The sequence below is a fragment of the Mirounga angustirostris genome, unplaced genomic scaffold, assembly GCF_029215605.1.
Source record: "Mirounga angustirostris isolate CCGP_5_RB_7025 unplaced genomic scaffold, mMirAng1.0.hap1 SCAF_10, whole genome shotgun sequence".
In the NCBI taxonomy this organism is placed as follows: domain Eukaryota; kingdom Metazoa; phylum Chordata; class Mammalia; order Carnivora; family Phocidae; genus Mirounga; species Mirounga angustirostris.
The window spans coordinates 58,007,606-58,032,037 of record NW_026991718.1 but is presented as its reverse complement, the minus strand read 5'-3'; the positions used below and the strand labels follow the sequence as shown (position 1 = coordinate 58,032,037).

The 24,432-nt window shown below is 34.9% G+C and overlaps 1 protein-coding gene across 9 annotated transcripts in view; it reads left to right on the top strand.

The window, feature by feature from the left end:
• The window catches only part of EHBP1 (EH domain binding protein 1), a 445,131-nt gene extending 421,122 nt beyond the window's left edge, over nucleotides 1-24,009 (top strand). For 8 of the 9 annotated variants that reach the window (XM_045884913.2, XM_054509849.2, XM_045884909.3 and 5 more), the window contains 4 exons: nucleotides 15,002-15,101; nucleotides 16,216-16,289; nucleotides 22,589-22,703; nucleotides 22,920-24,009. In XM_045884913.2, the coding sequence (XP_045740869.1) occupies nucleotides 15,002-15,101; nucleotides 16,216-16,289; nucleotides 22,589-22,703; nucleotides 22,920-23,010 (380 nt within the window). In that variant the 3' untranslated portion in view covers nucleotides 23,011-24,009. The remainder of the gene's footprint in view (nucleotides 1-15,001; nucleotides 15,102-16,215; nucleotides 16,290-22,588; nucleotides 22,704-22,919) is intronic. The other variant, XM_064572453.1, reaches the window with a different exon arrangement.
• The last annotated feature ends 423 nt before the right edge of the window (nucleotides 24,010-24,432 follow it).

Sequence of the window (24,432 nt, the reverse complement as noted above, 5' to 3'; positions counted from 1 at the left end):
GGCATACCTTCATCTGAAAACATGGGCTCAGTCCTTCCAGCGGTGAGTTGGGACCCTGGCTGGGAGATGAGAGCCATTCTAGTGTGCTATATTCATTCCTGTTTACTAGCTCAGCTTCATAGTTTTGAGCCTCAGTTTCCACTTTAACAGAATGAGGACACTATGGTTTTAGAAAAAATTGGGGGAAAAGAACCTAACTTTAATTTCCATAAAGGAAGAAATTCATTTATTCTTTTACGTCTGGTGATTTTCATTCAACAAATATTTTTGAGCCCTGTTGTGCCTAAGTACTATACATTGAGTGTAGAAATTTAGCCCTGGCTAGTGAATATAATGAGTTCAAATTTGGTCACACTGGGTCAAAGTTGATACGGTGTGGCAGCTAAGAGAATTGTGAGAATTAAATTAGGTACCTTATATCAAGCATTTGCACAGTGCCTGGTGCATATATAGTGTTTGATAAATGTCGTCTATTATTATTTATATAATCTCTTTAATATTTAAATTTGTCAAGGTCACCTTTGAAATAAAAAATACCAAAGGATGAAAAACATTAGTATGTTAGGAATGTTACCTGTCACCATCAAGCAGTAAATAAAATATTTATAATAAGTTGGTATTCTCGTTGCACATATATACATTTTATTTATTACATATTGCACATATAATGGAATAGGCCTTTGATTACTGAAAATAATTAATTATGAATAGAAATACAGTATAAAGAAAACAAAGTTTGTTTTAAAAGGAAAGTTTACAGGGGTGTGTGGCTGGCTCAGTTGGTGGAGCATGTGACTCTTGGTCTCAGTATTGTAAGTTCAAGCCCCACATTGGGTGTAAAGATGACTTAAAAAAAAAAATCTTAAAAAAATAAATAAAAGGAGAGTTTACATTTTAAAGTGCTTACAGTTTAAAGTGCTGTTTACTTTTTTACATCTTCAATTTTTAAAATTGGTAATACTCCTAAATTATTTTGTCCTTAATATTTTCCTTCTGTGGTTACAAGAAAAGTTAAAACTACTGTCATACTTTCAGAATATCTTTACTCTCACAATTTGTTCAGCTAATTCACACATCTTTAATGTCTCGTTTCTATCTGCATTTCATTATTTGGATTATTTAAAGAAAGAAAATATGTAAATTATATTGAAGTGTAGTAGCACTCAACTATTGTTGAATCAGTCTAGTTCATGCAATAGATATTGGATCATACGATTTCTAGAAAGGAATCTCTCTGATTCAAAATATAGAGAACCTCACAAGGTTCTCATTTCTAACATTTGTTTCTTTTCTCCTTGGCACTCCCTGTATGTCTCCGCCTTTTACTATACAGTCTTAAGGTGACTTTTTCATTTGCTGATTCATGTTTGTTCATTTATCCAGAAGAACAAATGTGTATAATTTCTACCAGTGATATTTAGAAAGTATTTTCCACTACTAGAAATTTGAATTGGAAATATAAAATATAATTTTTGAACCTAAAGAATTATCACATCACCATAATTTTTAATTTGGAACATGTCTATTGCCTAAAGTGAGGTACATTCTTATTCTAGACTGTAATAAAATTTTTTAACACTTAAAAAAGTAGAAATTCCAGGAAAATGTGTTTTTCTCAGCAACTATCTATGAAACAAAATTTAGGCATTTGAACTGATTTGGCAGCAACATGTTTTTCTTCTGAATGTGAAATTAAATTTGTGTAATGTCATGCCAATGCTAAAATAACATCTTATACATAAAAAATATCACCCTTTCTTTAAAAAAAAAAAGATCTTGGTGACTTATTTGTAAAAGGGCTAAGACAGTGGTTCTCAAACTTTTATCTGCATTTAAAAAAACCACCTGAGGAGTTTGTTAAAAATACAGATTCCCAGGACCTGCCTAAAAGATTCTGATTCAGTGGATCTGGGGTGGGGCCCATATTCTAGGCAATTTATAATACAGGTGATCCACGGACCACATTTTAAGAAACAAGGGACTAAGATACGTTGAACCCACAGTGTAATAAATGCTAAGGGAAGTAGCACAGCATAAAGATATCAGAGCGTAGACTTAAAAACCAGCAAGATACCAGCTAGACTCTGGGTGGTCTCAGACAAATTACTTAACCTCCCTGAGCCTCTATTTCCTCAACCATTAACTTTAAAAAAAATAAAAAGGCTGATAAAACCTATTTCAGAAAGTTATTGAGCATATAAGACGTATTGATACAGATATAGATAAAATGTATATACGAGTACTTGGCACAGAGCTCTCGGCAGAGGGTTAGTACCCAGTATGAAAGTAGCTGCTGCCATCAGCTATAGCAGTCGCTTCATTATTTATTATTGTTTCTACTCTTACTTAAAGATTTTCCTCAGCTTCTAAGTAATATGCACATCTCCCATTCTATCCTAACTCTTCTCTTCCCTCAACACACATACACAGACTCTCTGAGTCCCTCTCCCTTCCCCCCCCACCTAAAAAATGGTTTAAGAACTGATTTGGCAATTTGACATAAGACTGGAAAGTTGTTGTTTGTTTGTTTAACCCTTGGCTTACACACAAAAGATAACTGATAACTGTGTGAACATTTTCACAACTAAATAAATAGCTAGGAGCAAACCTTAGGAATTTGCTAGTCCCTCGATCTATATACGTTTCATTGAATTGATACACTAATTATATGAGTTTCATGAGGCACATACAGAAATAAACAACTTAAGCTTTGTATTTTGAAAAATTTATTTTAGGACATCCATGTGGGAACCAACTTTGCAAATGCATTTTCTTGTCTTCTATTTCATCCTGACCCTATCCAAAGAAGCTTAACCAAGATTTCATAATTTGATTTGACAAAGAATGACATCAGAGATGGCTAAGCATGTGTGAATTGCCTCTTCAGTCCAGAGTCAAAATCAAGGTAGTTTATGGAAGGATGAGAGCCCTGCTCCGGCACTTCCCCAAATGGAAGCATTTTTCTTAAAAATACAAATGTTAATGTACAGAGACAACTGGATAGTTGCTTACCCTTACTAGGTCCCTTCATCTTTGGGTTAGGACTGTCCAGTTGAATAGCTGTGAACTTTCTCTTTATTCTTATACAGACTTAGAAAGTTCTGCTTTCAAATCATTATTTTTTCAATTGTATAGACATTGCCAGCTCTTAGTCTAGTGGATTGTAAATTATTATGTCTTTCTTTTAGCAACCAGAGAGGTTTTTAACACTTTCCAAAGGCCTCTAGGTGCACTGCATCAAAAAACTAAACATATATAATCATTGCATCTGTTCCCTGTCCCCACGTCATTTCTAAGCTGGAATGTGAAAGGCATTCATCCACTCAGGTGAGCTATTTCTTCAGGAGAAGTTTACAATATAAGTTAAGAAAAAAAATGTCAAGCTGGTATCTATTTTTAAAAGATTAAGTTAGCTTTTTTTTTAAAAAAATGCTTAATACTACTGATTTGTAATATTTATTGCTGGTTAGTTTTTATGTAAAGTTTTTTTGTGTGTTTGTTTTAATTGGGTAATTTGGATGAATGTTGGAGGAGGAGGAGGAAAATTAATCAAAATTGTCGGATTATTTTTATAGCTGCATGGCCTGAAAGGATAAAGTTTGGTAAAAATATATATGTAGCTATTTTCCTGAGGGAGTACAGTGGGCTTTACCATCAAAATAAGATACATGAATTAGTTTTCTCTTCTGTTTTTATACTGGTGACACTGAGTGGGAGAGGATATGTAAATTCACAGTACAATGAGTTATGAACATCCAACTTGTGAGTGTTTTCTGCATTTATTGACTGTTTATGTATTTTACCCACCCCAAAACCACCCAACCCCACTCCCCCAATGCCAGTTCACTCTGAATTAATAGCACCACTTGGTGGCCAAAGCTAGGAATTGTGTAAAGTACCAACATTTCTTCCCCACCAGCGTGTTCTCCCCAGATAGACACTTCTTTTTTTTTTTTTAAAGATTTTATTTATTTATTTGACAGAGACACAGCCAGAGAGGGAACACAAACAGGGGGAGTAGGAGAGGGAGAAGCAGGCTTCCCGCGGAGCAGGGAGCCCGATGTGGGGCTCGATCCCAGGACCCTGGGATCATGACCTGAGCTGAAGGCAGACGCTTAACGACTGAGCCACCCAGGTGCCCCTCCCCAGATAGACGCTTCTGATCTGAAACTTGATGGACCTGGTCATAGCTCTTTCTGTTGTGCTTTTGAAGGCTCTACCTCTGTAAGGAAAGTTAAAAGATAATTTTTAATATAAAAAATGAGTTTATTATGCATTTCAGTGCTTTAAACAATAGCAGTAGTTTTCTATTATGTATAAATAACTTTCCACAGAAATATATGATTAAAGTAGTCATAAATATTTTAATTTTTCATGAGAATAAAATTGAGGATAGCTAAAATTTCAAACTTTTAATACCACTTGTTTTAATTCAGGTGCTTAGGGGCACCTGGGTGGCTCAGTCGTTAAGCGTCTGCCTTCGGCTCAGGTCATGATCCCAGAGTCCTGGGATGGAGCCCCGCATCGGGCTCCCTGCTCAGCGGGAAGCCTGCTTCTCCCTCTCCCACTCCTCCTGCTTGTGTTCCTGCTCTCGCTGTCTCTCTCTCTGTCAAATAAATAAATAAAATCTTTAAAAAAAATAAAAATAATTCAAGTGCTTATTTTGAATCTTAAGTAAAAGGTTAATAAAGTTATACTGAACGTTGCAAAATTGTCAGTGTTGACTAGGTAGCTATTTTGCTAAATTCTGAAATGTAGAATATTAACAGAAACATTGTGAGGACTAAACAGACTTGGAGTTGACCATGAATTTAGGTGGAATGTAGGTAAAGTTGTGTTAGGTGTGATTGCTCTAACCCTTTTTAAATAAGCTACAGCTTATACAATAGAAGGACATATAGCTAACTGCTGGAGGTTGGCCCATAAGACTTATGTAAGAATCTGAGAGGGACTATTGGGGTAGCATGATGTTCTTCAGTCTCAGGGGTATCTAAACATTTGTATCACGATAAAAAGGGGAATTGAACATATTTTGGGCATTAAGTTGAGGAAAAATCTGAAAACCATCTTTAGAAATTCTAGAGATCTGGGAGTTACACACTAGATTTTTATTTTCTCTAAATTTCTGACTGAAGATACTGCTATTAGCAAGGGAATCTTTGGAATAGACTTAACAGAACATGTGTAACCTTTGGAAAGGGAATGTCTCATATTGATTTGCATTTGTTTTGATCCTTTAAAGAAAAATGGGTAATAGGTAAGTCGATGGGCTTCCATACTTGAGGGGAATGAAAAACTTAAAATGATGGTAGGATGACTTGTCCAGTGAAATGGATATGTAAAGACAGAAATTTCTGGCTCAATGTAGCTAACATCTCAAGTTTTGCACCAAATTGCCCAATGTATTTACTTCTGTGGGTAGGCCTTCCCAGTGTTTGCATAGGCAGTAAAAAAAAAAAAAAAACAAACTATGAGACTCTGCCAGGAGAAATCACTATTCCTTGCTCCATCCATAATGCCAGGAATCAGATAGTCAGAAAGGATCCTGAAGCTTAAATAAAGAATGTGGCTCCTTACTGTATGTGTGTATGTGGAGAAAAAGATAGTAAGAAGGAGAGAGAGAAAGAATACAGCAATAGCAATATAACAATAGCAACCACCATTACGTTGATTAAGTAATGTTATATGCCAGGCACTATTCTGGGTGTTTTACATATATTTACTCACTTAATCTTCACAGAACCCCCGTTGAATTAGTACTATTATTTCCATTTTTACAAATGAGGAAACTGAAGCATAGGGAGATTAAGTTATTTATCCAAGTTCCTGTAGCTCCTCAAGAGCAGAGCTGGAACTTGAATACATCCTGATAATCCCGTGCTAGGCAGAGTATTCTTGTTTGGCCATTTTCACTGAAGCTTGCTTCAAATGCTCAAATGGAATCAGAGTGGTTTATAGTTGTCCAAGAAGTGAACAGGTCTATCCCTGGAATCATGTTTCTAGCAGACATTATACACTGACCTATAATTCAAGGATCATAAAGATATATGTGCATAGGAAGAAAGGCTGATTCGCCTTGATATCCCCTGATGAACTTCTCTGAGATCATTGTTAAGTCCCAGTTGCCTACATTGGAAGAGCAAACAAAATCCCCACTACTAATGGATGAACTAAGGAACAGAATGGTTTTTGTTTGTTTATCAGAGATTTGAAGGTTTGCTTTTTGCTTTGTTTTGTTTTGTTTGTGCCATTTTGCTTATCAGAGCCATTCGGAAGGCTTTGTCAAGGTTGGCCTGAATTCTAAATAAAGGGCCTGTTCTTGTAAGACTGGTTACCCTGTGCGTATCAGGTGGGGTAGCTGAGAGTGGTGGTTTACAAGACAGACTGCCTGGATTCAAGGCCTAGTTCTACCACTAGCTAGCTCTAACTTATACAGCCTCATTAAATATTTGATGCTTTTACCATCATCATAATTATCATTATTACCAGCCTATAAGAAAGTTACTGGTTGTCACTGATCTGATGAAAGAGAGATATTATATAGAGTAGTTTCTGTGAGACGTTGTTGTTCCAGGGATTCAGGAAACGACACTGTGGGTACAAGTCCATCATGAATGTGTCTTGTGTACCATGATGAAGAGAATGGCTCCACTGAGAAGATTAAGGGGCATTGGATGAGTTGATATATTGCTGAAATCTACACTAATCACCTGGTCTAGTCTAGAAAAACAGCATTCATTGCTTTTGATTCAAAGTATTGTGTAATTTTTGAAGCTCTGTGCCGGTTAAAATGCTGCTGGAGATGGTTCTGCAGTGTCCCATTTTGAGACTGAATGTGGACACAGGCTAGAAGGGGATAGGTTAAATTTCCTTCTGCTCTCCATCCTCAAAGACTTTTAAGAAGGTACATAAGGAAGGATATATCCTAGTGTTACTTGGTTATCTGAACCCAACCACAATTAAAGCAGGTATAGAGTGGAAGAGGTGCATTGGAGGTTGGGGCTTGAACTCATTCCTTATTGGAAACTGAAGGCACTGGAGACACTGTGGGTAGGATTTTTAAAGGACACTGAAACACTTTAAGCAACACAAGAGGGGGTTACCTAAGAGAGTAGCTGACTGACTACATAATACAACTTTGGAGAAACTCTTTATTAGAAGAAGCCTAAATAGAGCATATCTACCTGGTTTGTCTTTCTATATTTTAAAAATGAAACATATTTAATTTTCTACATTCTCAACAGAAATCTAATCTCATTCTCACCTGGCATTTAGTAAATCAGCTGTTTCATCTGCATTGCCAATTTTATAAGCTGATTTTAAAGATGCTCTGCTTTTAGTATCAAAATCTCTTTCTGTAAAAATGATGAAAGCTCACTTTCTCCGTGAAGGTTTTTACTTTACAAATATTTAGTTTTTCTTGTTGAGGGCTTTCTTTTCTTAAAATTATATCCACGTTTACTTCAAATTGTCATTGTCACTTTTTCTTTATTTTAATAACTAGTAAACTTTTAAGTGTGTTCTAGTAGTCCATAATTTTCAATCTTAAAACCTACCTTCTTTAGTCCTTGATATCAAGCAATACTCTGTGATCTTTATTTTTAAATGTCTAGCCCCCTGCTAATAGCTAGACTCTCATTATTTGGAGCACAGCCCCATGATTGTGTCGTCATTACGGCCACCTGTTGTATGCAGTAGTGATGCTGCCGACCTGGTAGGGCATCCGCTTTGTCTTTCCAGCTGCAGGAATGAGTTTGTACTGATTCGCCTACATTTTTCACCTATCCTGCTTATGACCAAAGACATGCTAACTATCCTAACTGTGTAAGTTGCTATGACTAACAAAGATTGATTGATTGATTGATTTTTTTATTTTTAAAAAGATTTTATTTATTTATTTGACAGAGAGAGACATAGCGAAAGAGGGAACACAGGCAGGGGGAGCGGGAGAGGGAGAAGCAGGCTTCCCGCGGAGCAGGGAGCCGGATGTGGGACTCGATCCCAGGACCCTGGGACCATGACCTGAGCCGAAGGCAGGCGCTTAACGACTGAGCCACCCAGGCGCCCTGACTAACAAAGATTTAAAATAAAATTTGTATCTGTGGAGTTGTTTAGAAATTGACCCTCACGCTAGTTATTCCTGATTATGTGTCTCTCCACATTAGACCATGAGCCCTTTTGAGGAGAAAAGCCACATCTTGGTCATCTTTGTATCTCCACAGTGCTGCATTATGCCACCATCACCCTCTTCATTATCATCATCATCATAGCTAGCATTTTTAGTCTCAGGTACTGTGCTAAGGACTTTACATAGATTTTTTTCATTTAATTCCTCTAACAACCATATGAGGTAAGCAATATGATTACCCTTATAGAAATGGAAACTAAGGCTCAGAGAGGTTAATTAGTCTAAGATCAAGGAGCTCAGTCAATTTTTTTTTTTTTTTTTGCCAAACTGGAAGAAAAGCCATTTAGGATGCAGATTCAATGTTCATCTTATTTGCATCACATTCAAGATGATGGTTCTAACCAGCCACAGAAACTACAGACAGTACAATTATATGTTATGCTTAACCTTACCAGAATTTCTAGTCTTATCCACAGAAGTTCCCCAGAATTAATACAAGTAAACACATTCATAAAGGTGGTACTTAATTTACTGGAGGTCTTTATTCTCAAGTTAATTTATGAGTCATTTCCATTTATTTATGAATATTTCCATAAAATACTTAAATTGTGGATTGGGTTCCCAGACCACCCTAGAAAAAAAAACATATGCCCAAATGACCTTAAAAAAAAAAAAAAAAAAAAAGGTAGACCTTGATTCTCCCAATGAGAAGACACGCGCAATCTTGACTTACTTAAATATATAAAAGGTTAGGGTGCCTGGGTGGTTCAGTCGTTAAGCGTCTGCCTTCGGCTCAGGTCATGATCCCAGGATCCTGGGATGGAGCCCCACTTTGGGCTCCCTGCTCAGCAGGAAGCCTGCTTCTCCCTCTCCCTCTGCCCCTGCTTGTGTTCCCTCTCTCACTGTGTCTCTCTCTGTCAAATAAATTAATAAAAATAAAATCTTTAAAATATATATATATAAAAGGTTAGAAATATCTTTTATAATATTTAATTTAGCTATATAAACATACATATTTAAAATCACATCTTAAAATACATTAATCTAGAAATAATTGCTTCTGTCCACTCCTACTTTTCAAGAAATAATTTTATTAAACTCTTCATGTTTGTCTTTAGCGTTAATGTCTCTGTCACTTCTGGAGCCCCTCTTAAGTCATTTCTATGAAATGACTGTGAGAAGGCCCTCGGACAAGGATGGGGGGTAGAGAGGAGTTCACCAGGTGCAGTCCAAACAAAAGGGACTTCAAGAGAGGGGAGAACTGGCGGGGGGAAGCTATCCATCTGTAAGCATGGCTCACAGTTCAAGTTTTCCCCTTATTACAGGATGCCTAATTGATTCACTAAGTAGACAATAGTCTGTTTGGTTCAATGATGCCTATAAAAGTGACTCACTGTATTTTATCTTATTTTACAGAATATGTTAAATGTACCTTAAAAAAGTAAATAGTTTTAAAGTTATGTTCTAAGCATTTTAACTAGTCAAGTGCCTATTTGTAGGTAGTCAGGATGGTCATGTATTACCTGAAATGTGGGTCATGTTAATACCTTTACATGCTCTTAGCACTGAAAAGTTAATAGGTGCAAATCCATCCCATATGTAACTTAAAGAAAATACTAAACTGTAAGTAAATATAAAGATTTTTTTTTCAGTTACAGTTTTTCCCATGATGACTCCTTCCATACTTTTAAATTTATTTTTATTTTTTGCTATTTTAAGTTTGTGCCGAGTTTACCTTTGGAAATCTGGCACTGACCTTTGGCAGAAAAAAAGGCTACTCAGATGCTGTTAAGGAGTTGGTACAAGAAGACTGCTGTTAATTTCCAACCTTCAGAAATAGCTCCTTTTTATATATAAGCTTATGTAGGAAGAACTTTGGTGAAGTTGTCTATACCTCTTCCTGTAAGAAGTACATGCTAGAAGTCTATCAGAAGTTATCTGTAGAGAGATGTTGCCCTGAATCTGTTTTACCAAATGGGTAAATAAAAGGTATGTTTGAGAGAGTGTGTTAGTTTTTATTTTACTGCAACAGAAGGAGACGGGCTTTTCCCCAAAGTTTATATTCTTAACACTATAACAAATATATCATGTTAAGCAAATAGTTTTAAGACAATTGCTGCTGAAAACATCAATAAAGATTATGAAATTCTTCATTTATGTTGATTGCTGTTTGAGGATATTCTTGGGGTAGAAACATTTATCAGCTATTTGCTTATATAGTAAAATTTCTTTTCATAATAAAGCTCTATTTCCTAAGTTTAAAATATTTTCTAAAACTGATGCACTGGAGTCCTGTAGGAATATTGGCTTTAGGAGTTCATGTGTCCATGACCCTACATAACTACAGTAAATTCATCTTTTTTGTCCATTATATAGATCTACCAGATTTCACTTCCTTTGTTATTAGAATGTGTTTCTCGAGTACCAGCTAGTTGGACACCTTCGTGTGTCTCTCTATTGTATTATATTATGTCTTTCAGAGGTCATCATGTTGGTGTTATCATACCATCTGGACAATTTGTAATGGCAACTTTTTTGTTTTTATGTTTGGTTTGGCTTTGTTATGTTGTGCCCTTTAAGGGCCATATATGATCACTAGTCAGCCATCTCCGCTATGGGGCTATGGCAAGATTTTAGCATTCTTTAATATTTTCATGGTAGAAAGTCTTGAATTTGTTTATATGTACAACAGCAGCCTACATCTTTGTGTTTTCATTCTTTCCCACTGAATTCATCTCCTGTTTGGCTAAAATTGTATTGTTCCTTATTTTGTATTTATATAAGAATTCACTGTCTAAAAATATATCTTTCTAAATAGGTAATAAGGATTAATTAGGAAAGGTAAATTAGTAGAAAATTTTTGAATATATGATTCATAATTTTAGGTTTTTCACATCACTTTTCTTTTATTCATTTAAAAATTTACATTGAAAAAACTGCTTCTGAAAAAATAAATGAAAACTACATACATATTCCTGGATGAATGAATGAATTCTTGAATGAAATTAATCTTAACTAAATTTAAATAATTTTTTGGAGGAGATGAAATATAAAAATGGTTGCTGTAGTCAACCTGTGTTTATTAAGTATTTATACTGTATGTAGTGCTGTGTGTTACACGCTTTCTGTTAAGTGGTCTTTGTGAACTATGTCAGAGGGAAAATGATTTGAAGTCATATTTCTAGTTACTTTTCCTGCCATTATCATTATTCTTGATCATTTGATAATTTTTACAAATCATATATATCCCAGCTCTGTAGTAATTGGTTAAAAGAAAAAACTGATGTTAAAAGATTGTGATGTCAGAAAAGATGTTACATTCCTAGAGGCAAAATAAAAAACAGAAGTCTTTGAGGGAAAAAAAGTAGGACACATATTGCCAGAGATTGAATTAATTAGTCAATACTTTAAAATGTTAGTGTGATGTTGTTATTTGTAGTATATTTACATGAGGCACTGTGTTTTAAAATGCAGTATAACAACCCAGCCATGTTTTTAAATTTTAGTAATTGTATACTGACCTGTAGTATTTTGTCATTTTTTATTTCAAAATGGTCTTCACTTGTATATGTCCTGAATTTTTCAATTCATGAAACTGAAAAAAAAAATTGGGATTTTTTTTTTAAAGTATCCGTATTCCACTCTAAGGTGTCAAAAAAATGTAGTTGTAATTACAAATTAAAGATAATTTTCAAAGACAAGTAGTTAACCAGGTGAGGTTAAACAAGATAAAATGATTTATGGCCATTTTATAAAATAATGACAGTCTTCATTTTAAGCTACAATGTAAAGTGCTTTATTCTGAGATTATGTATTGTGGCAGAAGCTAAAACTGCCTTTTTTCTAACAGTGCCAGAATACAACCTCTTTTTCTTTTTGCACTAACAAGACTGCTTTACCACCACAGCCCACTCTAAGTAATTAAATCAATCCTTTGTACTTACCGTATTCTCCTCTAGTGACGGTACTAGATCTGATTATATGCTTCATGCATATTCAAAGTACCGCACTGACAGCTCTTTAATGAGCTCTTACTTAATCAGTATGAACAATGTTCATCTTGTTCTTTTTTTCCTCATGCATTAGAGCTAGGAACAGTTGGGAAAAATGAAACATCCAGCATTCATTTGAAAAATATATTGTACTTTGAAAAGTGTCTAAGCTGAGGAAGTTGCATTCTGCCCTTTAAAAGTCTGATGGACAAATTGGATTACTAGTATTGGATTAAATAACAAATGGTTAGAGGAGAAATGAGAAAAGCTCACTGTGATCACAGGCTTTAATATTTTTTGTTACTTATAAAGCTAAAGGGGTCTTTAACCAGTTATTAAAGTCAGGATTAATTTGTAATGGTTCAACTTACTGGCTTTTAAAAGCTTTTTAAATTTAAAAAATTTTAAATCCCGAAAAACAATAGTGTAATGATGTATTAGAAGAAAATTTAATTTTTTTATTACTAGGCTAAGTATAGATTTCCATCTTGTATACTATCTCAGATAAGGAGTTAGTGATACAGAATTGATTTAACCTCAAATATGTTTTTTCAGTTAATTTATATAATCTATGTAGCAGAGTGTAATGTGTCTTTAAATATTTGTTATTGTTAGGCTTATTTCCTTTTGAAACATGAGACTCTTGTATTATTAGTCATTTCCTAACAGTTAGGGGAGGGGGATCTTTTATTCTTACCTAGAAATCTTAGGCATGAGTTAAACTGAAAATAACACAGTACCATATCAATATTGTTATTCTCAAGGAAGCAGTCTTCCATTGAAGAAAATGATGCTAATTTAGGAGTAGGCTAGTTGCTTCTACTACTGCTGAAAGCCTCAATTATAGGTTGAGTTAAACTCAAAACAAAGTTTTAAAATGTCTATATTTTTAGAAGCCACTTATGCTATGAACACAAGAACTAAGTGTTTAATTAGAAAATAAAATATCATAAAAACTGCACCTATTAATATTGCACACATGTGTCATTTCACTGATCAAAAAGGCCTTCACCAGGGTACAATTGGCCTTTTTCCAAATTGCAAGCTTTTTCTCAGCTTTTTCTTTCTACTCTTTCTTCTTTTGTTGCTACCCAGGGATTTGTGCGTATCGCAGCCTGTATCACATGACCAGTGTCAAGACATCACATGGTCCAAAGTGAATACAAAACCAGCTACCCTAAAAGAGAGATTAAAAATACTGTAAAACAATAAAGACTTTTGTTCATACCCCAAAAAGATCTATCCTACGTCTGCTTCATACCATAAAGTTTTAATAGCATTTAATGAAGGCACGTATCCTCACTATGCTCCCTAACGATGAACAACAGATATCTATTTTACAGGGATGCTCTGAAGTACATGTTTAATCTTTTGCACACAGATCATCATCTCTTTATATTCTATTTCCATTCTAAAAATTTCTTCAGATTTCTATTAATGTGGAAATAGTTAAATAAATTATGGCACATCCATACTTTATGCAAGTATTAAAGAGAATGAGGTAGATCTTTGAACAGCATAACAAAAGCAAATCACAGGGCAATATATAATATGATCTCACTTATGCTAAAGAAAAGAAACCTGTATGTGTCTATAGATAAGGTATATGCATGTGTTTGATACACATAGTAATCTCTGTGGTCTGGAAGGAGATATGCTAAACTGTAGAAGTACTTACTTCTGGAGAAAGGAGATGGAGAGAGGAATTGGAGAGAGAGGGGTTGGTGAAAGACTTGGCTTTTCACTTATTTTAGGTATCTATTGTCTAAATTTTTAAAATGGGCTGGTCATGTGTTTGAAAGTTAAAATATCTTCCTTAAAAAGAAAATGAAACTAGAATATTTTATTTTTTATTAGATATTTAAGTTAGCCCTATGCATCTGTACAGAAGTGGGACTGAAGTATTAAATAATGGCCTAGCAAAACAATAAACCAATCATGGGTGAAATTCAGGAAAAAGGAAAGTCAAAGAATTATAAATTTGACTAGGTACAATTTGAATGGAGAGGTGGGAAGAAGGTGGGGAATTAATATTTCTCTTGAGTGTGATTGTGGCCTACTTCTACATGAACAATAATAAATATATCCTATACATTATAACCCTTGATATACTGGCCTTTGGTGGGGAGTGGTATAGATGATGGAAAGTGAATTTTAAATGTGCAATCAGTAAATCTAATTTTTAGATCTTCTCTCTGTTGAAATGTTTTGTGATTTACTGAACATTATTATTTTCATTATAATGTGTCTTTTCACAGATAGCTATAGGCATTTTTTGTAGCCTGGTCATTTACAATGTATTTAAAATAATTTGCATGTGTTTGCCCTATTAGAGATGATGAGTTCCAGAATGGTATATGAACATATATCTTTAGTTTACTTTTGGGGAGAAAAGAAAAAAAGCAAGTTGTTACAAGTGGAAGCTTTCACAAAATCTCTGGACTTCTCTGATCTTCCTGCTAGTCTTACAATTCTCATAATGATTTAAAATTTTTTTTTTTTTTTATCATGACCTTCTGTCTGTCAGCACCATGAGTTCCTCATTGAAACATAATAACAAATCAGCCTCTGGGGAGGATTTAAAAGTTGGAACACTTTTTTTTTTTTTTTACTGTACTTAATGTTAGTCTGATCTGTAGATATGTTGAGGGGGACTGAAATACACATGCTGAATAATACCAGCTTTAGAAGATTGGCTTATGAATTTTTAGATGTTGATTGCTCTTTTCAGACCCTGGACTTTAATATTATGTTATTATAAACAGCTTAATTTGTACTATTGGGGTAGCTAAAATATGTTTCATGTTAAAAAAAAAATACTTGTGCTAAACTATTATTTGGCTTGTAAAATGTCATATAAAAATAATTTGCTGAATTACAGGAAGGAACACAGAAGAAGAAGAAGCTATGATGCAGGAATGGTTTATGTTGGTTAATAAGAAAAATGCCTTAATAAGGAGAATGAACCAGCTTTCTCTCCTGTAAGTACCCATGACTTCTTATTTTTCCTACAACACTGATGAGTCTTAGGCTTTTTGTCATTGCCTTCTTTGGGATTTCATATTTATTAGGTTTAATATTTTTCTTTCCTTGGAGATTACAGTATAGTTTTTTATAAAAATAAAAATTAAAAATAGCATATAATCATTTCTCATCTGAACAGTAAGTTTTTTAAAATAGTGATATATACTAAAAAATGTTTATTATATAGGAAGCCAAGGAATAAAAAAAAATTTTGTATTTAAGAAATAAAGCACTTATGCACATAAAGGACATTTGGATTATATTAAGGGTTAGAGGACAAAAGAAATAAAATTGAAGTTTATTTAACATCACATTTTAAGTTAAAAATGAAAATAACTCTTAATAAGGACAAAAGTACATTTGTATTCTACAGATGATGTTACCCTAAATTTGGGTAATTCCTCCAATCATAGAAAGATCACTTTTGTGTACAGTAAAATGGAGACTAGACCAGATGTAAGCATTTTTGGTCTTTAGCATTTTGTTCACTATAGGACTTAATGCGTGTTTCTTTTTGTTCACCAGCAATATTCTTATATTATGCCACCTAGTGTGGGAAGGAGCAGGCTCACATGTTTTATTTTAGTGAAAACCTCTATTTTTGTCATTTCTGCTATGCCTGAACTTGATAAAAAGAGTTATGAAGAAGCACAAAACTTAGCTCTCCTGGATTTTTAATTTTGTCTCTGTATTAAATTTGCACTGGTAGTACTTACATGTTTCTTGTATTCTTTTTACATGGTACTCCAGACAAAAGAGTGAGCTATGAAAAATATTTTACAAAATAGTCTTATACCTGGCACTTAAGACAAGAAGCATTGAAGAATGAGACTACTTATCTGAAGGTTAAAATATACCTCTGTGCAATTCAAAATTGAAGGAGAAAAATAATAGCACTAGTAATATTCAACCTGAGGAAGGTTTTAGGTTTGTGTATCATTTGTTTGGAGTAGCTTAAAGTTAAAGAGAAAAGTCAGTTATGAGTCCTAAAATCAATGTAACCTACAGGTTCTTTTAAGTGTTTAATGATTTAGTAATTAGCATATTGATGAACTTTTGCAACTTGCCTAGGGAAAAAGAGCATGATTTAGAACGACGGTATGAGCTGCTGAATCGGGAATTGCGGGCAATGCTAGCCATCGAAGGTAAGAAATGGCTATGATGGAATGAGGTATGTGAAGTGTCAACTGTCAAAGAGATTTAAAGAGTGTAATACACTTCTGGTCTCACCAGGTGTGGCCTGACTAGGAACCAACAGGAATTACAGATAAATGACTTAGAGTTAGAAAGCAACAGTCACGTAAACCCTAAGAACCCTAATTCAGATAGATAATCATTATGTGTGCTATTAAACACAAAATTGTCTTAACTTTGTCAGTAAGCTGAAATGTCCATAAAATAGAAAATATAAGGAGTTAAATGATTAAATTACATTTTACTGTGTGTGAAATTTAAGGTTGTTTCCACGAGGGAGGTGGGGAAAGATTTATCATTTTGATTTTTCACATCAGACTCTAAATTTTACCTTAATATTTAATTGATGTCAACACTGAAATATGCCTGCAGTCTGCTATAGTTCTTAAGACTCCAACTCCTATTAAGTGATTATTCAGGCAAAGATTGACATAAGAGATAAATAAAACACTTTCATACTTTTCATAAAGCTTTTATATGAATTATATAGTAATCCTAAGCATGGTTCATAATATCAGTAAACATCAGCTAGCTTAACTATGGCATTTACTATATGATTTTTTTAAAAAATTCTGATGTGTTTAAGAATGCACTTCTCCTTATGCCTTTTAGTTGAAAATGTCTTATAGTTCAAAGATGTCTGCTTAAAAAGTAATCCTTTGGGCTGTGTAAAATGGACCTTTTGTCTAATCAATGCAAATTGATTTTCCTATTCTATATTGACCTCTTAACCCATTGACTGTCCATAGTAATTTCCTTCTTTACCTGATAAGGTACCTGATCCATAATAAGCCAATTCTAATTAGTTTAGAAACTAGAAATTTAAGTTTGTAAGGGAAAGCCAAATGAAACCGTATATTTTAAAAATATTTTAATTAATATTGTGATTAAATAAAATATATGCTGTTTATCTAAATATAATCTTATATATTATAAAAGTTTTATTTTTAATTACTTTATATCTGTAATCTCATTTGATAAATATGACTGATAACATTTGTGTATCCTCATTTAGAAATCAGATTTACTTTATTTTAAAGGCTTCAGATAGCTAATTTCCTTCAAATGCTATCCAGATGAATCAAATTATACATTGATAATGACTAAAAATTTTGTCAAAATTATTTAAGAAGTTCTGTAGAACTTGCCATTGAAATAAAATGCACAGGTGTGCTAAATGGTATTTTTCTTCTTGATAGAATTTTTGTAGTCATGGTGTAGTCTTTAAAAGAGATTGGAAAGCTAAATAGTTGAAAAGTGGGTATAGAAGATACTATTTATATGGTTTATATATATGTATGTGTGATATAAAATGTATGTATATATAGTATATATAATGTATGACTCACTGTACCGTTTATTCTTTATAGATTCATTACACATTATATTCAATACAGAGTATTAAAAACACTCTCTCATGTATAATAAGTTAAATTATCCCTAAAATACAGCTTGATACAATACAGTTGACTTTTAAGGCAGATATTGTTTCTGTCCCCAAACCAGTTGTATTACCAAATACCATCTTAAAAGGAGGGCCATGACACATACAAAAGATCTCATTTTTATGGTAGTCCTGTGCCTATATACCAAACCTACGGTCACGAATCATTGAACATTTTGTCTGCCTGTTCTTCTTGTACATATCAGTACAAAGTTATTTTTTTTTTTAAGGAGGGGAAAAAGTGTTTTTCTTTTTCAAACCCCTTTAATACAATTGGTAATTTTTTGAGGTTTTGTTTTATTTTTTAATTAAGATCATTGTCCCATATGTGATTGTGCCAGTTTCTGTTGCTGGTTGAGGGACAGAAGAGACTTGAGGAAAGAAGTAGCTTGTTGATGACAAAGGCACTTTCTTAGTAAGAGGCCTGTCCCACTAGCCTGGGCAGTGCATGGCCTGGGCTGTCCTAGACAGGTACTGACTGTTGTGATGATCAGTTCTGTGAACACAGTGTCCTCTGAGCCAGCCCTTAGAATGTACACACATGCAGTTCAGTAGGCTTTTGGAATATTAAAACCCACAGAATAACACATGAATAGGCAACATTATTTGGTGTTGTTTTGCTCTCCTTTATTGTAAGGTTCATTCCTCTTTTTGTCCCCATCTCTTCTACTAGGTAGCCATAAGATGGTTTTCACAATAAATAAACTAAAATCTTTTCAAATAAATCTGCTCCTGAAACCATTCACCAGGAGAAAGCACAGAATGTTAATAGCCACATAGCACATTGAAAGAAATATTAACAGCTTCGTTTGAGAGGGGAAAAAAAAATTCAATGTATCCATTCTTCTGAAAATCCATAATCACTTTGGCCTGTTTTTTGCCTTTTTTTTCCTCGAGGTGTTTTTCATAGCAGGAGTTTCACTCTACTGAGCTAAGTTGTAGGATCCCTTAAGCTAACAAACATCTTTTAGATACTTTTCCTATAGTTTTTTTGTTCCAGATTATTTAATGCCCCCTCAGGAAAGATAAATTCATTTCTGCACATATTGGGGTGGGCTTTTAGAAAGTGGTGTGTTCATTTTCTGCACAAGAAATGGATCTGCTCTAGGATTTTGTACATCTTGATTTATTCTTGGCTTAGAGTTTGAAGTGGGTGCTCTTCTAAAGGGATTTATGCATAGGTTCACTATTTTTGTAGTTATGGTTTATATGATAAGCTTTTTATATTTAAAATCAATATGTAATCCTGTGGAGGAGCTTATCCCCTAAAACCCCATTTGTAAATCTATTTTAGCTTTGTTACACAGCACAGCCACAGTCTTCCATAGATTGATTAGGTACAGCAGTAGAATCCTATCAAATGGCCTGCTCTGATGATGATGCAAACTCTTTCAGGATTGCTAGTTGACTGGAACTAAAGATAAGACTTGACTGCAATCCCCCAATGTGCTCTTTACAAAACTAGTGTTAATTTTCATCAAAGTGCCAGGCTTATTTATAGTGGCAAGGTTGAAGGTTTACTACAAGAACTTTAGGTCCTTTCTATCAAAGTATTTATAGGTATTTCTTTTGCCTTTTTTCCAAGGTAATTACCAACTTCAGCAAATAAACTGAATCGGGGAATGAATAATTGGCCCTATATATAAAAAAAGAGATTTTTAAATTAACAAAACAGCTCAGTGCAGATGGACATAAACAGAATCTCTTTATTTCAACACTTTGGGTCAAATGCAGCATCAAAACTTAATCCTATTTGTTGCAAGAGGATATGGCTTTTGTAGCAAAAGTACACTGGAATCTTTAAATTAATCAGAAGCCACATTGTAGTCTGTTCAAGTCAAAGTCAGTGTATCTAGCTAGCTGTGACTGGTGTTATAGGTGAATAATCCTTTCTTAAAATGCATAACAGGTAACACATAAACTTACAGGCAGGTTTTTAAAACATGACATTACATCTAGGTGAAGCTACTAAAAGGGGATTTAAAATTTTTTTTTAATTTAGGCATGAACACACAAATATGGATCTTGATCAATTTTAAAGGTATTATTAATTTTTTAAAAAAATCATCAAAATAGTTTAATTTCCCAAATCAGCATTCAATTGTGTGTGTGTGTGTGTATAAATTTACTCCCGTGAGAAAGCAAATGCAAAGTAAAAGTAGTTCTGCTAGTGTAAGATATACTCACTGTACATAGCTGTTTCCTCTACAATTGACTAATGTTTTGTAGATAAATATTAACATAGCAATGACAAATTTAATATGAAAAATCCTTAAATTAATGCTGTAACATTTTAAATTCTACTGTCAGTTAAATTTGACTGTGAAATGATGAAAATAACCTAAATATTCATAACCTTAAAAATGTTTTTGTTACAGTTACAGAAAATGTCAGTATTGAGCTAGGAAAAAGTTACGATTTTTTAAATTATTCAATACTTCAGGGGTTAAAAAATAAAAGTTTTCTCTCATCCATATTGTTAAAGCCTTATTTATCTTGATATTTCTAATTATTAATTAAAGCCTTAAAAGTGACTGGTCAAGTACAGAGAAGGAACAATTTAATTAAGAAAATTATATGTCCTATTTGTTAAAATTTATTTTTTTCTTGGTTTTAGAAAATTTTGTAATTTTCCATTTAATTGTATTTTTTAAGTGTATGGTGGAGGAAATTTATTTCCCAGTTGTGAAGCTCTTATCAAAATGTTTTGGAAGTAAATAATTATAAAGCTTATAATCTGAATGATTTCTTGAGGTTAAAAGTGGAAAAATTAATATTCATCAAAATCGGTAGTCTTACTAATTATAAAATTTAGTTACAAATCTTTTACAAATTTAGCAGGTTTTTCTCTGAGTTAATATTTCTAGAACTACAGTTACCTGAAATTAGACTAGATGACCTTAAAGATCCTTCCAACTGGAGTGTCTATTAATTTTGCTGCTGTGTAGAATAAAACTGATTAAGAACAAGAACCAAATTAGAAAATTGTCTAGCTTTCCTGACCACAGTTGCATTTAAATCCAAAGAACAAAATTGTGATAGATGTGGCTTTTCTTCAATTTTGCTGTTTTATTATTTTTTTTAATTCTTATATTCAGAAAAAAACTTTACATAGTAATAGTTTCTTTACTCCTTCTCATGCTATAGAATATTTCACTTCTTTTTTTATAGGAATGTAATGTGACCAGTTATTTAATGTACTAATTTTGTGAGTTTTGTATCAAATGTGGCTAATTAACACATGGCATGTTTCATATATATGTATGTATGTATTTGAGCTTATAAAGAAAGGAATAGTGATAAAATTGAATAAACCATTCTAGCTTTTTGCTGCTATTTTAACCTTTATTGCATGATGATGCATCTAATTTTTAATTTGTAAATACAAGATAGAATTCCCTCTAGCACCATTTGCTTTCATAAAGCTGCTGAGCAGTTTGCTGTCTTGAATAAATTTTGCTTTGGAGGGGGTCGGGGGGATTTGAACCAGCACATTCTTGTGTGGTTTGTGAAGATTCACATGGTAACCAGCGGTGTGCATTGTTAGGTTTATCTGAATAAGCACCAGCCATGTGAGTTTTAACATGATTGCCCAGGGCAATGGAGAGAGAAGAGAGAAACCCGAAAGGATTGCACTCCTCTCTGTTTTTTGGAAAGTGCATTTGCTGGGGGAGGGGGCTGCATGAGTCAGTGGCCCTGGATTTTTTTTTTTTTTTTTTTTTTTTAAAGCTGGTGTCCTGTTTCCCTCTAGGTCCTCATTTGTTCTGCTATCTGCCTCATCATCTACTTCTTCTTTTCATTGTTTACCTTCCTAATGAGGGAGGCGGGGTAGACTGGGGGTTGATTGACAGCTACAAGCCCTTACAGTCTGGCCAGAGAGCAGTTGGCTTTGGTTTTAAAAGTGCTTTAAATGTTCGATTTGGTCCTGTTTTTATTAAACGAAACTGCTGCTCATCTTAAGGAAATTATCAGACCAGCGAAGATTAGCAAATATATTATTGGGTCCTAAAACCTTCAAAAAACCTGCCCCTACGCATGGAAAGAGCATTGCCCATCGGATTTTCCAACCTTTAACGTGGGGTTTCAAAAAGAAGTATGTAATTTTTCCTTTGCAGAAGTGCTTTGATTTTAAACCACCCAGCAAACCTCTCCAAAAGAAAACTGGCTGTGATGCGATCGAGAGCTGCAGTGTAATATTGCAGAGCAAATTTATTTTTTACTTCAAAGAAAAATGCTAATTAGCCGATTCACTACTTTTAAAGTTATTGTGAAGCATATGGCGCCCAGTGTGAGATACATCCAACTGCTAAAATAGAGCGAAGAGGAAATTAGCGAAGAATGGGCTGTATGGGGTGAGCATGGGGGTGGGGGAGGAGGATAGGTTCTCAAGCAGATTCTCTAGCCTTTTCAGACTGATTTTTTATCGCCTATCTCTGCTTCCCGCCCCCTCATTTGCCCACTTCCCCCACCACCAACCCTCCGGCCGATCTTTTCTGGGCCTCCAACTCCCCCTCCCCCCCACTTTGGTGAAATCAGGTGCGCACCTCCGGCTGGCCACCCGCTCACACCTGGTCTCTTTTGCAGGTTCCAGCTCAGCGGTAGCCATCTCCATCTGCGGGAAAGATTTAGGAAGTTGGGTTTTAGGGTGAAATCCTCATCACGACGGCCAAACTCCCCATAAAACACTATCTAGTGGCTCTCTAACATGGTCTGCGGAGAGATACAAGGAAATTGGAAAAGGCGGGAAGGGGGGGGAGGGTGTGCCGAGGCTCTGCGGGTGGGTAACGAGCCTCCCGTCCTCTGCAGACTGGCAGAAGACCGAGGCCCAGAAGCGACGCGAGCAACTCCTGCTGGATGAGCTGGTGGCCCTGGTGAACAAGCGCGACGCGCTCGTCAGGGACCTGGACGCTCAGGAGAAGCAGTGAGTGGGCGGTGGGGTCGGGGGTCGAGTCTCCGCCGCCAGCTGAGGGGCCATGAAGTTTTCGGAAAGTTCAGTCCGGAGGTCTCGGGTGGGCCGGGGCAGGCCCCGCTGGCCCCAGGAGTCTCATTCCCGCTGGGGCTCGGATTGCGAAGTGAGAGGAGAGTGCGGCTTTGCCCTCCCGGAGAAAAATAAATTTGTTTCCTGTTTGACTTCCAGGGCTGAAGAAGAAGATGAGCATTTGGAGCGAACTCTGGAACAAAACAAAGGCAAGATGGCCAAGAAAGAAGAGAAATGTGTTCTTCAATAGCAGCCGGACCAGAATCTCCCAACATTTTAGTCTTGGGTTCCCAGACCAGAAAATGTCAGACTCGTTGTTGATGTAAAACTTTTAACATTTTGGGGGGCTGGATTGTACTTCTTTACCACCACCACCACCCCTTTTCCTCCTTCCTTTCCAGATAATAGAACTCCGAAAGAGCTTTGTTTAAGGATATTTTTGTGTGTGTGTGAGTTAATCATTTCCTTGAAATCATGTGAAATAAATTTGCACAGACACCTTGTGAGTGATTGGTATTGAGTGTTCAAGAGAGTGCTCAAAGAAGAAAGAAAAGCAAACCCTTCCCTCATTATTTTCCCTCAGTTTTTGATGGGAGAAAAATTTGGAACACTTTTGTTGTTATTGTTGTTGTTGTTGTTGTTGTTAATAGCATAATGGTGGGAGGGGGGTAAGTGGGGGATAAGAAAAATGTCATGAATGATTATTCCAGTCCTGCCATATGTAACACTTGACTCTGTTACCTAAATTTTATAGTTAGAGCATATTCAATCTACTTATTAAACTGTGTTCTATTTACCAGTGGGATTTTCTGCAGTTGTTTTGCATTTCACTGTAAGGATAATAGAGTTCCTGTCCTCTGTTTTCCTTAGAGTATGGCCCTTTAATGTAGCCTGAGACAGTCCTGTGATTTGAAGGTGAGCTGTGAGGATGGGACTAATTGACATGCATCAGTTTACAAAGACGGTCTTATCATCTGAGAATGCGCCATCTTTTTCTCTGGATAATTATTTATTACATCTAGCTTGGTTCCTACATTTTGTTGGGTCTAAACATTGGCTCAAGAATGCTGTTAATATTTATTATGTATCGATAAAAGTCTGTCTTGCCACTATGAGTAAATCCCCCAATTAATATTTTCTTCTCTAGCATAGCACTGTCATTTTTTTGTGAAAATGGTTATCTGTTTATTTATTACAATACCGAGTCATATATAAATTTTCAATAAAAGCAGAAACTTTCTTACCTTAACCACTGCTGCTATTTCCTTACAATGAAAACTTGACACTGGTTTGAGAAGTTCCTGTATCCATAAGACTTTTCACGTGGAAAAAAATGGTCCTCTTGAATGCAGAGCAGCATACTAGGCTGTATTTGGAGCTGAGTAAGTTTATACCATCCCAAAGGGGCCCTGCTGACACACGAATGCGAACTGAAAAGCAGTTAGTCATATTTTCATAAGCAGTGTAAACTATCGTCTTTTGTAAAGGGTCATCTCTGTTGTTAAAGATTTGAGGAAATTTGTGATTCCACAGCACTGAAAAAATGCTAATATCTTGATGAATTTTCCACGTTATTTTCGATTGTTAATGTTGCACTCATGAGGAAAAATTATGATTTCTGATAACCCGCAAGTCTGTAGATGCTGAAGTGAAAGGAAGAAGGTTATTGTTG